We start from the raw sequence: 17,092 nt of genomic DNA on the forward strand, positions 1-17,092 counted from the left end.
GATTATAACTAATATAATACTGCTCCCTATGTACAAGAATATAACTGCTATAATACTGCTGCCTATGTACAAGAATATAACTACTATAATACTGTCCCCTATGTACAAGAATATAACTACTATAATACAGCCCTGTATGTACAAGAATATAACTACTATAATACTGCTCCTATGTACAAGAATATAACAACTATAATACTGCCACCTATGTACAAGAATATAACTACTATAATACTGCCCCCTATGTACAAGAATATAATTACTATAATACTGCCTCCTATGTACAAGAATATAACAACTATAATACTGCCACCTATGTACAAGAATATTACCACTATAATCCTGCTCCCTTTGTACAAGAATATAACTACTATAATACTGCCCCCTATGTACAAGAATATAACTACTATAATACTGCCCCTATGTATAAGAATATAACCACTATAATCCTGCTCCCTTTGTACAAGAATATAACTACTATAGAACTGCCCCCTATGTACAAGAATATAACTACTATAATACTAACCCAATATGTACAAGAATATAACTACTATAATACTGCCCCCTATGTACAAGAACATAACTACTATAATACTGCCCCCATGTACAAGAACATAACTACTATAATACTGCCCTCTATGTACAAGAATATAACTACTATAATACTGCTCCTATGTACAAGAATATAACTACTATACTACTAACCCAATATGTACAAGAATATAACTACTATAATACTGCCCCCTATGTACAAGAATATAACTACTATAATACTAACCCAATATGTACAAGAATATAACTACTATAATACTGCCCCCTATGTACAAGAACATAACTACTATAATACTGCCCCCCATGTACAAGAACATAACTACTATAATACTGCCCCCCATGTACAAGAACATAACTACTATAATACTGCTCCTATGTACAAGAATATAACTACTATAATACTGCCCTCTATTTACAAGAATATAACTACTATAATACTGCTCCTATGTACAAGAATATAACTACTATATTACTGCCTCCCAAGTACAAGAATATAACTACAATACTACCCCAATATGTACAAGAATATAAATACTGTAATACTCCCCTCTATGTACAAGAATATAACTACTATAATACTGCCTCCTATGTACATGAATATAACTACTATAATACTGCCCCCTATGTACAAGAATATAACTTCTATAATACTGCTCCTATGTACAAGAATATAACTACTATAATACTAACCCAATATGTACAAGAATTTAACTAGTATAATACTGCCCCCTATGTACAAAAATGTAACTACTATAATACTGCCCCCTATGTACAAGAATATAACTACTATAATACTGCCCCCTATGTACAAGAATATAACTCGTATAATACTGCCCCCTATGTACAAGATTAGAACTACTATTATACTGTTCCTACGTACAAGAATATAACTACTATAATACTGCCATCTATGTGCAAGAATATAACTACTATAATACTGCTCCTATGTACAAGAATACAACTACTATAATACTGCTCCTATGTACAAGAATATAACTACTATAATACTGCTCCTATGTACAAGAATACAACTAATATAATACTGCCCCCTATGTACAAGAATATAACTACTATAATACTGCCCCTATGTACAAGAATATAACTACTATAATACTGCTCCCTATGTACAAGAATATAACTAGTATAATACTGCCCCCTATGTACAAGAATATAACTACTATAATACTAACCCAATATGTACAAGAATATAACTAGTATAATACTGCCCCCTATGTACAAGAATATAACTACTATACTACTAACCCAATATGTACAAGAATATAACTACTATAATACTGCCCCCTATGTAGAAGAATATAACTACTATAATACTGCTCCTATGTACAAGAATATAACTAGTATAATACTGCCCCCCAATGTACAAGAATATACCTACTATAATACTGCGCCCTATGTACAAAAATATAACTACTATAATACTGCCCCTATGTACAAGAATATAACTACTATAATACTGCCCCCTATGTACAAGAATATAACTACTATAATACTGCCCCCTATGTACAAGAATATAACTACTATAATTCTGCCCCTATGTACAAGAATATAACTACTATAATACTGCCCTCTATGTGCAAGAATATAACTACTATAATACTGCCCCCTATGTACAAGAATATAACTACTACAATAATGCCCCTATGTACAAGAATATAACTATTATAATACTGCCCCCTATGTACATGAATATAACTACTATAATACTGCTCCCCTATGTACAAGAATATAACTACTATAATACTGCCCCCTATGTACAAGAATATAAGTACTATAATACTACCTCCTATGTTCAAGAATATAACTACTATAATACTGACCCCTATGTACAAGAATATAACTACTATAATACTGCCCCCTATGTACAAGAATATAACTACTATAATACTGTGGCTATGTACAAGAATATAACTACTATAATACTGCCCCCTATGTAGAAGAATATAACTACTATAATACTGCCCCTATGTACAAGAATATAACTACTATAATACTAACCCAATATGTACAAGAATATAACTAGTATAATACTGCCCCCTATGTTCAAGAATATAACTACTATACTACTAACCCAATATGTACAAGAATATAACTAGTATAATACTGCCCCCTATGTACAAGAATATAACTACTATAATACTAACCCAATATGTACAAGAATATAACTAGTATAATACTGCCCCCTATGTACAAGAATATAACTACTATAATACTGCCCCCTATGTAGAAGAATATAACTACTATAATACTGCTCCTATGTACAAGAATATAACTAGTATAATACTGCCCCCCAATGTACAAGAATATACCTACTATAATACTGCCCCCTATGTACAGGAATATAACTACTATAATACTTCCCCATATGTACAAGAATAGAACTACTATAATACTGCCCTCTATGTACAAGAATAGAACTGCAATAACACTGCTCCACGTGTACAAAAATATAACTACTATAATACTGCCCCCTATGTACAAGAATATAACTACTATAATACTGCCCCTATGTACAAGAATATAACTACTATAATACTGCCCTCTATGTACAAGAATATAACTACTATAATACTGCCCCCTATGTACAAGAATATAACTACTACAATAATGCCCCCTATGTACAAGAATATAACTACTATAATACTGCCCCCTATGTACAAGAATATAAGTACTATAATACTACCTCCTATGTACAAGAATATAACTACTATAATACTGCCCCCATGTACAAGAATATAACTACTATAATACTACCTCCTATGTACAAGAATATAACTACTATAATACTGCCCCCTATGTACAAGAATATAACTACTATAATACTGACCCCTATGTACAAGAATATAACTACTATAATACTGCCCCCTATGTACAAGAATATAACTACTATAATAGTGTGCCTATGTACAAGAATATAACTACTATAATACTGCCCCCTATGTACAAGAATATAACTACTATAATACTCCTCCTATGTACAAGAATATAACTACTATAATACTGCCCCCTATGTACAAGAATATAACTACTATAATACTGACCCCTATGTACAAGAATATAACTACTATAATACTGCCCCCTATGTACAAGAATATAACTACTATAATACTGCCCCCTATGTACAAGAATATAACTACTATAATACTGTGCCTATGTACAAGAATATAACTACTATAATACTGCCCCCTATGTACAAGAATATAACTACTATAATACTCCTCCTATGTACAAGAATATAACTACTATAATACTGCCCCCTATGTACAAGAATATAACTACTATAATACTCCTCCTATGTACAAGAATATAACTACTATAATACTGCCTCCTATGTACAAGAATATAACTACTATAATACTGCTCCCTATGTACAAGAATATAACTACTATAATACTGCCCCCTATGTACAAGAATATAACTACTATAATACTGCCTCCTATGTACAAGAATATAACTACTATAATACTGCCCCCTATGTACAAGAATATAACTACTATAATACTGCCTCCTATGTACAAGAATATAACTACTATAATACTGCTCCCTATGTACAAGAATATAACTACTATAATACTGCCTCCTATGTACAAGAATATAACTACTATAATACTGCCCTCTATGTACAAGAATATAATTACTATAGTACTGCACCCTATGTACAAGAATATAACTACTATAATACTGCCGCCTATGTACAAGAATATAACTACTATAATACTGCCCCCTATGTACAAGAATATAACTACTATAATACTCCTCCTATGTACAAGAATATAACTACTATAATACTGCCCCCTATGTACAAGAATATAACTACTATAATACTCCTCCTATGTACAAGAATATAACTACTATAATACTGCCTCCTATGTACAAGAATATAACTACTATAATACTGCCCCCTATGTAGAAGAATATAACTACTATAATACTGCTCCTATGTACAAGAATATAACTAGTATAATACTGCCCCCCAATGTACAAGAATATACCTACTATAATACTGCCCCCTATGTACAAAAATATAACTACTATAATACTGCCCCTATGTACAAGAATATAACTACTATAATACTGCCCCCTATGTACAAGAATATAACTACTATAATACTGCCCCCTATGTACAAGAATATAACTACTATAATTCTGCCCCTATGTACAAGAATATAACTACTATAATACTGCCCTCTATGTGCAAGAATATAACTACTATAATACTGCCCCCTATGTACAAGAATATAACTACTATAATACTAACCCAATATGTACAAGAATATAACTAGTATAATACTGCCCCCTATGTACAAGAATATAACTACTACACTACTAACCCAATATGTACAAGAATATAACTACTATAATACTGCCCCCTATGTAGAAGAATATAACTACTATAATACTGCTCCTATGTACAAGAATATAACTAGTATAATACTGCCCCCTATGTACAAGAATATAACTAGTATAATACCGCCCCAGATGTACAAGAATATAACTACTATAATACTGCCTCCTATGTACAAGAATATAACTACTATAATACTGCCTCCTATGTACAAGAATATAACTACTATAATACTGCCCCCTATGTACAAGAATATAACGACTATAATACTGCCCCCTATGTACAAGAATATAACTACTATTATACTGCACTCTGTGTACAAGATTATAACTAATATAATACTGCTCCCTATGTACAAGAATATAACTGCTATAATACTGCTGCCTATGTACAAGAATATAACTACTATAATACTGTCCCCTATGTTCAAGAATATAACTACTATAATACTGCCCTGTATGTACAAGAATATAACTACTATAATACTGCTCCTATGTACAAGAATATAACAACTATAATACTGCCACCTATGTACAAGAATATAACTACTATAATACTGCCCCCTATGTACAAGAATATAATTACTATAATACTGCCTCCTATGTACAAGAATATAACAACTATAATACTGCCACCTATGTACAAGAATATAACCACTATAATCCTGCTCCCTTTGTACAAGAATATAACTACTATAATACTGCCCCCTATGTACAAGAATATAACTACTATAATACTGCCCCTATGTATAAGAATATAACCACTATAATCCTGCTCCCTTTGTACAAGAATATAACTACTATAATACTGCCCCCTATGTACAAGAATATAACTACTATAATACTAACCCAATATGTACAAGAATATAACTAGTATAATACTGCCCCCTATGTACAAGAATATAACTACTATACTACTAACCCAATATGTACAAGAATATAACTACTATAATACTGCCCCCTATGTAGAAGAATATAACTACTATAATACTGCTCCTATGTACAAGAATATAACTAGTATAATACTGCCCCCCAATGTACAAGAATATACCTACTATAATACTGCCCCCTATGTACAAAAATATAACTACTATAATACTGCCCCTATGTACAAGAATATAACTACTATAATACTGCCCCCTATGTACAAGAATATAACTACTATAATACTGCCCCCTATGTACAAGAATATAACTACTATAATTCTGCCCCTATGTACAAGAATATAACTACTATAATACTGCCCTCTATGTGCAAGAATATAACTACTATAATACTGCCCCCTATGTACAAGAATATAACTACTACAATAATGCCCCTATGTACAAGAATATAACTATTATAATACTGCCCCCTATGTACATGAATATAACTACTATAATACTGCTCCCCTATGTACAAGAATATAACTACTATAATACTGCCCCCTATGTACAAGAATATAAGTACTATAATACTACCTCCTATGTTCAAGAATATAACTACTATAATACTGACCCCTATGTACAAGAATATAACTACTATAATACTGCCCCCTATGTACAAGAATATAACTACTATAATACTGTGGCTATGTACAAGAATATAACTACTATAATACTGCCCCCTATGTAGAAGAATATAACTACTATAATACTGCCCCTATGTACAAGAATATAACTACTATAATACTAACCCAATATGTACAAGAATATAACTAGTATAATACTGCCCCCTATGTTCAAGAATATAACTACTATACTACTAACCCAATATGTACAAGAATATAACTAGTATAATACTGCCCCCTATGTACAAGAATATAACTACTATAATACTAACCCAATATGTACAAGAATATAACTAGTATAATACTGCCCCTATGTACAAGAATATAACTACTATAATACTGCCCGCTATGTAGAAGAATATAACTACTATAATACTGCTCCTATGTACAAGAATATAACTAGTATAATACTGCCCCCCAATGTACAAGAATATACCTACTATAATACTGCCCCCTATGTACAGGAATATAACTACTATAATACTTCCCCATATGTACAAGAATAGAACTACTATAATACTGCCCTCTATGTACAAGAATAGAACTGCAATAACACTGCTCCACGTGTACAAAAATATAACTACTATAATACTGCCCCCTATGTACAAGAATATAACTACTATAATACTGCCCCTATGTACAAGAATATAACTACTATAATACTGCCCTCTATGTACAAGAATATAACTACTATAATACTGCCCCCTATGTACAAGAATATAACTACTACAATAATGCCCCCTATGTACAAGAATATAACTACTATAATACTGCCCCCTATGTACAAGAATATAAGTACTATAATACTACCTCCTATGTACAAGAATATAACTACTATAATACTGCCCCCATGTACAAGAATATAACTACTATAATACTACCTCCTATGTACAAGAATATAACTACTATAATACTGCCCCCTATGTACAAGAATATAACTACTATAATACTGACCCCTATGTACAAGAATATAACTACTATAATACTGCCCCCTATGTACAAGAATATAACTACTATAATACTGTGCCTATGTACAAGAATATAACTACTATAATACTGCCCCCTATGTACAAGAATATAACTACTATAATACTCCTCCTATGTACAAGAATATAACTACTATAATACTGCCCCCTATGTACAAGAATATAACTACTATAATACTGACCCCTATGTACAAGAATATAACTACTATAATACTGCCCCCTATGTACAAGAATATAACTACTATAATACTGCCCCCTATGTACAAGAATATAACTACTATAATACTGTGCCTATGTACAAGAATATAACTACTATAATACTGCCCCCTATGTACAAGAATATAACTACTATAATACTCCTCCTATGTACAAGAATATAACTACTATAATACTGCCCCCTATGTACAAGAATATAACTACTATAATACTCCTCCTATGTACAAGAATATAACTACTATAATACTGCCTCCTATGTACAAGAATATAACTACTATAATACTGCTCCCTATGTACAAGAATATAACTACTATAATACTGCCCCCTATGTACAAGAATATAACTACTATAATACTGCCTCCTATGTACAAGAATATAACTACTATAATACTGCCCCCTATGTACAAGAATATAACTACTATAATACTGCCTCCTATGTACAAGAATATAACTACTATAATACTGCTCCCTATGTACAAGAATATAACTACTATAATACTGCCTCCTATGTACAAGAATATAACTACTATAATACTGCCCTCTATGTACAAGAATATAATTACTATAGTACTGCACCCTATGTACAAGAATATAACTACTATAATACTGCCGCCTATGTTCAAGAATATAACTACTATAATACTGCCCCCTATGTACAAGAATATAACTACTATAATACTCCTCCTATGTACAAGAATATAACTACTATAATACTGCCTCCTATGTACAAGAATATAACTACTATAATACTGCTCCCTATGTACAAGAATATAACTACTATAATACTGCCCCCTATGTACAAGAATATAACTACTATAATACTGCCTCCTATGTACAAGAATATAACTACTATAATACTGCCCCCTATGTACAAGAATATAACTACTATAATACTGCCTCCTATGTACAAGAATATAACTACTATAATACTGCTCCCTATGTACAAGAATATAACTACTATAATACTGCCTCCTATGTACAAGAATATAACTACTATAATACTGCCTCCTATGTACAAGAATATAATTACTATAGTACTGCACCCTATGTACAAGAATATAACTACTATAATACTGCCGCCTATGTACAAGAATATAACTACTATAATACTGCCCCTATGTACAAGAATATAACTACTATAATACTGCCGCCTATGTACAAGAATATAACTACTATAATACTGCACCCTATGTACAAGAATATAACTACTATAATACTGCCGCCTATGTACAAGAATATAACTATTATAATACTGCCCCCTATGTACAAGAATATAACTACTATAATACTGACCCCTATGTACAAGAATATACCTACTATAATACTGCTCCTATGTACAAGAATATAACTACTATAATACTGACCCCTATGTACAAGAATATACCTACTATAATACTGCCTCCTATGTACAAGAATATAACTACTATAATACTGCCCCCTATGTACAAGAATATAACTACTATAATACTGCCTCCTATGTACAAGAATATAACTACTATAATACTGCTCCCTATGTACAAGAATATAACTACTATAATACTGCCTCCTATGTACAAGAATATAACTACTATAATACTGCCTCCTATGTACAAGAATATAATTACTATAGTACTGCACCCTATGTACAAGAATATAACTACTATAATACTGCCGCCTATGTACAAGAATATAACTACTATAATACTGCCCCTATGTACAAGAATATAACTACTATAATACTGCCGCCTATGTACAAGAATATAACTACTATAATACTGCACCCTATGTACAAGAATATAACTACTATAATACTGCCGCCTATGTACAAGAATATAACTATTATAATACTGCCCCCTATGTACAAGAATATAACTACTATAATACTGACCCCTATGTACAAGAATATACCTACTATAATACTGTGCCTATGTACAAGAATATACCTACTATAATACTACCCCTATGTACAAGAATATAACTACTATAATACTGCCCCCTATGTACATGAATATAACTACTATAATACTGCCTCCTATGTACAAGAATATAACTACTATAATACTGCCTCCTATGTACAAGAATATAACTACTATAATACTGCTCTCCTATGTACAAGAATATAACTACTATAATACTGCCCCCTATGTACAAGAATATAACTACTATAATACTGCCTCCTATGTACAAGAATATAACTACTATAACACTGCTCCTTATGTACATGAATATAACTACTATAATACTGCCTTCTATGTACAAGAATATAACTACTATAATACTGCTCCTATGTATAAGAATATAACTACTATAATACTGCTCCTTATGTACATGAATATAACTACTATAATACTGCCTTCTATGTACAAGAATATAACTACTATAATACTGCCTCCTATGTACAAGAATATAACTACTATAATACTGCCCCCTATGTACAAGAATATAACTACTATAATACTGCTCCTTATGTTCATGAATATAACTACTATAATACTGCTCTCTATGTACAAGAATATACCTACTATAATACTACCCCCTGGTCTATGTGCATCAATACATGCTATAATATCGTGGTAATAAAGTCATTTTCTTCCAATTCTGCTTCCAAGTGCTTTTGTTCTTACAGCTGTATAGAAGACAAACATCTTCAGGCCTTAGTCAGACGGGCGTTTTTGCGCGCGATTTGCGCTTGCGCATGCGATTCGCGCATATATAGAACCAATGGTTCGCTATGGTATCGGTCACATGTCCGCTTTTTATGCGGATATGCGATAAATTATATATTATATATATATCTGCGTTTGGCATTTTATGTGCGCACCAAAATAATTTTTTTCGCCGGCCAGTCTAAGTTTCATGCGCATTTTGATGCGCATGACGATTTTTCTCCGGTCAGACGGGCGTTTTGCTGCGACGATTAACGCGGCTAGGTGCAGATTTTTCCCGCGATTTTTCGCCTCCGGTCACGCGATGTGCGCATGCACATGCGACATGCGATGCGCAAATCGCACGAAAAAACGCCCGTCTGACTAAGGCCTCACAGCTAAGTGCTTGTGCGCTGCACCCTTTGTGCTCATCATGATCTCACCTGTGTTAATGTCCTTGAATCTGTATCCCTCCCGCAGTATATGGCTATTGTTGTCATTGATTAATATATATGGTGTTAAAAATTCCTTTTTCACTCTCTGCAGACAGGGGAGACTCCGCTGCATCACTGCGCCAGGATGGGGAATGAAGACATCCTACTGGAGATGATTAAACATATAGGATGCAACCGCATGCAGAAGACCATGAACAGACAGGAAAAGGTGAGCTGGACTTCTGCTAAGGAACCCAAGTCATGTTCTAGAAAAGATACCCCACCTGCATGATTTTTACATGCTGAAAATTAATAAGGTTTAAAATCTTGCAAACTGCCCCATTATTCCTAGTTGTACACAGAGCGCAGTATTATAATAGCTATGTTCTTGTAGATAGGGGGCAGTATTATATTAGTTATATTCTTGTACACAGGGGACAGTATTATAGTAGTTATATTCTTGTACATAGGGGGCAGTATTATAGTAGTTATATTCTTGTACATAGGGGGCAGTATTATAGTAGTTATATTCTTGTACATAGGGGGCAGTATTATAGTCGTTATATTCTTGTACATAGGAGCAGTATTATAGTAGTTATATTCTTGTACATAGGGGGCAGTATTATAGTAGTTATATTCTTGTACATAGGGGCAGTATTATAGTAGTTATATTCTTGTACACAGGGGACAGTATTATGGTAGTTATATTCTTGTACATAGGAGCAGTATTATAGTAGTTATATTCTTGTACATAGGAGCAGTATTATAGTAGTTATATTCTTGTACATAGGTGGCAGTATTATAGTAGTTATATTCTTGTACATAGGGACAGTATTATAGTAGTTATATTCTTGTACATAGGGGCAGTATTATAGTAGTTATATTCTTGTACACAGGGGACAGTATTATGGTAGTTATATTCTTGTACATAGGAGCAGTATTATAATAGTTATATTCTTGTACATAGGGGGCAGTATTATAGTAGTTATATTCTTGTACATAGGAGCAGTATTATATTAGTTATATTCTTGTACATAGGGGGCAGTATTATAGTATTTATATTCTTGTACATAGGAGCAGTATTATAGTAGTTATATTCTTGTACATAGGGGCAGTATTATAGTAGTTATATTCTTGTACACAGGGGACAGTATTATGGTAGTTATATTCTTGTACATAGGAGCAGTATTATAATAGTTATATTCTTGTACATAGGGAGCAGTATTATAGTATTTATATTCTTGTACATAGGAGCAGTATTATAGTAGTTATATTCTTGTACATAGGGAGCAGTATTATAGTATTTATATTCTTGTACATAGGAGCAGTATTATAGTAGTTATATTCTTGTACATAGGAGCAGTATTATAGTATTTATATTCTTGTACATAGGAGCAGTATTATAGTAGTTATATTCTTGTACATAGGTGGCAGTATTATAGTAGTTATATTCTTGTACATAGGGACAGTATTATAGTAGTTATATTCTTGTACATAGGGGCAGTATTATAGTAGTTATATTCTTGTACACAGGGGACAGTATTATGGTAGTTATATTCTTGTACATAGGAGCAGTATTATAATAGTTATATTCTTGTACATAGGGAGCAGTATTATAGTAGTTATATTCTTGTACATAGGGGGCAGTATTATAGTAGTTATATTCTTGTACATAGGGGGCAGTATTACAGTAGTTATATTCTTGTACATAGGGGGCAGTATTATAGTCGTTATATTCTTGTACATAGGAGAGGATAGACGTGTGCTTGTGAGCTCCCAGTAGGGAGGAGGCATGGCCTCTGACCCAGGAGGAAGTGAGTGCAGCTGGGCTGACGATCCTGGGAGAGCCCAGAGCCTGGAGTGTGGCTTGCAGCATGGAGATCAAGAAAGTGGTAACCAGGAAATGGTGGCTGGTGAGATTACTGAATCATGTAAAGCATTTGGATTGAGTATGAAAGTGACTAAGAAAAGTTTATTTAAACTGGAAAGACAAATTTTGAAGTTAAGAGAAGAGATTAAGATAGAGACGGATCCAAAGACAAAGCTGATGAAGTGTGAGTGCCTGGATAATTGCACACGTGAGCTCGCTATACTAAAGGAGCGACTAGACAAAGAAGCAAATGCAATACCTAAAGTAGAAAACTGGGCAATGGAGAAAAAGAGGGAGGCCAGAGTGCAAAACATGAAGAGGGAGGCCAGAGTGCAAAACATGAAGATTAAAGAAGTCATTGAGAAAAAAGGTACCGATTATAATGTTGTGTATAGTATGGTGGAGCAGGGAACCCCTCTGAGATGTGTGGGTGCAGCGCCTGGAGGGTCACTTCTTTCAGGGTCATTGAGTATGGGAGCTGAGCTATCAGACTGAAAATGCTGGTAATACTGAGGAGCAAAATGTGACAGCTAATAAGGGGTTAATTGCAAAGGACTCTGTTTGCAGTGCTGATGAAATGAATGCAAGTAGTAATCTGGTGTATGCTTCAGGTACTGACATTGTAAATGAAACACCGTGCAGTGTCATGAGTGAAGAGACAACTGCATCGTCCGGAGTAGATATGGTGGAGATTTGTGAAGGTTCTCAGCCATCCGCAGAGGTGTGTGTACAGCAATCTGCAGGACAGTCTCATACCACCGCAGGTGTGTCTGCAAGACAGTCTCATACCACCGCAGGTGTGTCTGCAGGACAGTCTCATACCACCGCAGGTGTGTCTGCAGGACAGTCTCATACCACCGCAGGTGTCAGCAATGCAGAAAGATACAAAATTTATTTCCCCATTACAAAATTTAGCAACGTTTCGGTCCCAATAGACCTTCCTCAAGCCAATACATATTACATAAAGTGCACCATATATATAGGGAATGTGAAAACCACCAACCAATAACATACAAACATACACAGGAGTATCTCATCACTGATTACCTCGTCCCACATGTCCCAGCCGCTGTCCGGCGCATCGCTGATGACGTCATCTCTAATTGACCTCCTTTCATGTTAATGTGTCCGTCTATACTGCACTGCGCCATCTACGCATGTGCCGTGTATCAGCTCTCGCGAGAGCGAGCTCCCAGACACATCAGAGCACAGGGGCCATGTTGTTAGAGGGCAAAGTATGCCAATAATGTGTCTGCGCATGCGCCGCTCATCTGTCATCGCGAGAGCCGATGCTCGGCTCTATCAAAGCGCATGAAATTGACTTCCGCATTCCATGTCTATGCTGTCTTCTCAGATGCATTCTCAATATGTCAATCACAAGCAGCATTGCAATAAAGAGTACCAAGGTCGCACAATCGGTCCTACGTTTTTATTGGTATACAAACCTTCTTTACCTGGACTGCATCTCTGGAGCCCTCCTGGTTTGGGCTTCCTTACTGGCGTTTGCATACCGTGTTGCCTGACTCTGTATGAGGATATTTGCAGTGCTGCTGGGAACCTTTCTTTCTGCTTATTGATACCACCGCAGGTGTGTCTGCAGGACAGTCTCATACCACCGCAGGTGTGTCTGCAGGACAGTCTCATACCACCGCAGGTGTCTGCAGGACAGTTTCATACCACCGCAGGTGAGTCTGCAGGACAGTCTCATACCACCGCAGGTGTGTCTGCAGGACAGTGTGAAACCACCGCAGGTGTGTCTGCAGATCAATCAGGAGTCAGTAAGCCTGCTGATGAGGAAAGGTCAGGCACTCATCCCTCTGCTGACCGTCCACAATTCAACAGACTATTCTCCAATGTCACAAATTCAGCTCCCCCTCCACCACAGAGGAGAAACGCTGTCAGGATTAAGTACACAGGGCCAGAGGAGAACATTCCCTCCAGACTGTACATTGGGAAGAGTCTCCTAAAAGACTTTATGAAGTTCAAAGCCTCTGAGGTGTACGCTCTGATCCATATCCCCTCCAGCAGGATCTACGACATCAGCTTTAAGCTGCAATATGACTTGGATGCATTCTGGAGTATATATAATGACACAAGGGGACAGTCAATCTGGGAGTATCTCCAGGTGATCCAGCTGTCCAAGCCTCAGGTAGTGAGGGCCACCATATTGTTCCAGTCTGAGGTGGTGGCGCTGGCAGATCTGGAGCACTGGCTGAGTAGGCAATGTATGATCATGAACGATCCGGAAAAAATCTATGATGAGGAGGGAATCTGGAATGGTGGATACACTGTAAAGATCCAATTAGAGCGAGCCAATGGTGTGACCAGACATCTACCGCACTCCTTCTATCTAGGCTCAGAGAGAGGAATATGCTATTACCCTGGTCAGCCTCGTCTATGTCATAGGTGTGGGGGCAGACACCTCGCTTTTAACTGCTCTCGAGTCAAGTGTTCATTATGTGGACAGTTTGGACATTCAAAAAGCGATTGTAGAGGACCCGTCATCTGTAACCTGTGTTTAGGAGCAGGTCATACATTCCGGGAGTGTCCACACGCAGAGCATAATAAAGGAGCTGATGATATCGGCATAGAGCCCATGGAGGAAGGTAAAGAGGATGTCGCCGCAAGAGCAGATACAGCCCCAGAACCCAACAGTCCTAATACTAAAGTAGTGCAAAGTACCAGTGACCCTGCTTTAGAGACTGATAACTCACCTGCTGCACTACAAGTACCAGCAAAGGGAGAGATGGATGGTCCTCCCACTGCAGTACAAGTACCAGCCACCGAGAATGCATCTGATGGAAAAAGAAAAATCCTTGCTGTAAGAAGTGAAATATCCCCTGTTGTACTACAAGCACCAGCTATTGAAGAGAAACCTCATGAAAAGAAGAAGATACCCAGTAAACCTGTTGCTAAATCACCTGAACAGCAGCCATGTAAGGCTACAGAACCCTCCGACCGAGCCGCAAGGCCCAGACGCCCCCCTGCGGATGAAGAGGGGTTCCAGGCGGTGAAAAGAAAGAATAAAACTGCTGCGGTGATGTTTCGAGCAGGATTTGCAAAGAAAACCCCGGATCAGCCCGGTGCCAGCAATAACCTCCGGACAGTATGGAGTGCTGGGAGAAGAATCAGAGAAGTCGGAAAAAGAATGTGTCTCTTTACATAACTCTGATGACGACCTTCAGGAAGAGGAACCTCAACCATCAGTGTCCACCAAAAGATGGGGCTCTGCAGGTGACAGCAGCGGACGGAGGAGGAAAAGCAAGAAAGATCAGTGACTCAAATGAGTTTGAGAGTCTGCTCTATAAATGTGAACAGTGTAAAGACGAACAGGAGGCAGGCGATCTACCAGCCGCTGTCAGAGGAGAGCAGGAGGCAGGCGATCTACCAGCGGCTGTCAAAGGAGAGATCTGATGTCTTCTGCTTACAGGAGACCTACCTGAGGAGTAATGCTGATGTGTATGCAGCCAGGAGGGACAGGAGACATGGAGCGTCTTCTTTTAGACTGTCCATTTAGTATACAGGTATGGGAAGCCGTGTCCCTGGCCCTGCAGTTACCCCAACTGAGAAGGCAGCCATATTGCCAAGTAGTGTATGCAGACTTCCTGCCACAGCTTAGTGAATATAACAGAAGTACTCTATATGTGATAAATGTGGTGACCGTGTACCATCTGTGGTGTGCAAGATGCTGCCTGGTCATCAATAAGGAAGTCAACTCCTGTAATAATGTCATGAAGAACATCATTGAAAGTCTGAAAACAGTATATAAGAAAGACCTAGAAAACAATGTACATAGTATAAACTGGAGGAGGATCCGGGTACCAACATCTGTGCAGTTGGTCTGAAGTTTAATTTGTTTTGTTTTTCTGTTTTGTTTTTCTGTTTTCGTTGTTGACTCTTATGTTTTTATTGTAAATATATTGAAATAATTTTGTTGCAAGTTTTCAAATAAAAAGATCATTATAGTAGTTATATTCTTGTACATAGGGGGCAGTATTATAGTAGTTATATTCTTGTACATAGGGGGCAGTATTATAGTAGTTATATTCTTGTACATAGGGAGCAGTATTATAGTAGTTATATTCTTGTACATAGGGGACAGTATTATAGTAGTTATATTCTTGTACATAGGGGGCAGTATTATAGTAGTTATATTCTTGTACATAGGAGGCAGTATTATAGTAGTTATATTCTTGTACACAGGGAACAGTATTATAGTAGTTATATTCTTGTACATAGGGGACAGTATTATAGTAGTTATATTCTTGTACATAGGGGGCAGTATTATAGTAGTTATATTCTTGTACATAGGAGGCAGTATTATAGTAGTTATATTCTTGTACATAGGGGCAGTATTATAGTAGTTATATTCTTGTACATAGGAGGCAGTATTATAGTAGTTGTATTCTTGTACATAGGAGCAGTATTATAGTAGTTATATTCTTGTACATAGGGGGCAGTATTATAGTAGTTATATTCTTGTACATATGGGGCAGCAT

General features: G+C 35.8%; 1 protein-coding gene across 1 annotated transcript in view; it reads left to right on the forward strand.

Moving 5' to 3' along the window:
* Nucleotides 1-17,092, forward strand: part of LOC136578586 (serine/threonine-protein phosphatase 6 regulatory ankyrin repeat subunit B-like) — a 121,764-nt gene that overhangs the window by 62,080 nt on the left and 42,592 nt on the right. The window contains exon 15 of the mRNA XM_066578735.1: nucleotides 10,836-10,952. Coding sequence (XP_066434832.1) covers nucleotides 10,836-10,952 — 117 coding nt within the window. The remainder of the gene's footprint in view (nucleotides 1-10,835; nucleotides 10,953-17,092) is intronic.

This window comes from Eleutherodactylus coqui, chromosome 9 (genome assembly GCF_035609145.1).
Source record: "Eleutherodactylus coqui strain aEleCoq1 chromosome 9, aEleCoq1.hap1, whole genome shotgun sequence".
NCBI classification, from domain to species: domain Eukaryota; kingdom Metazoa; phylum Chordata; class Amphibia; order Anura; family Eleutherodactylidae; genus Eleutherodactylus; species Eleutherodactylus coqui.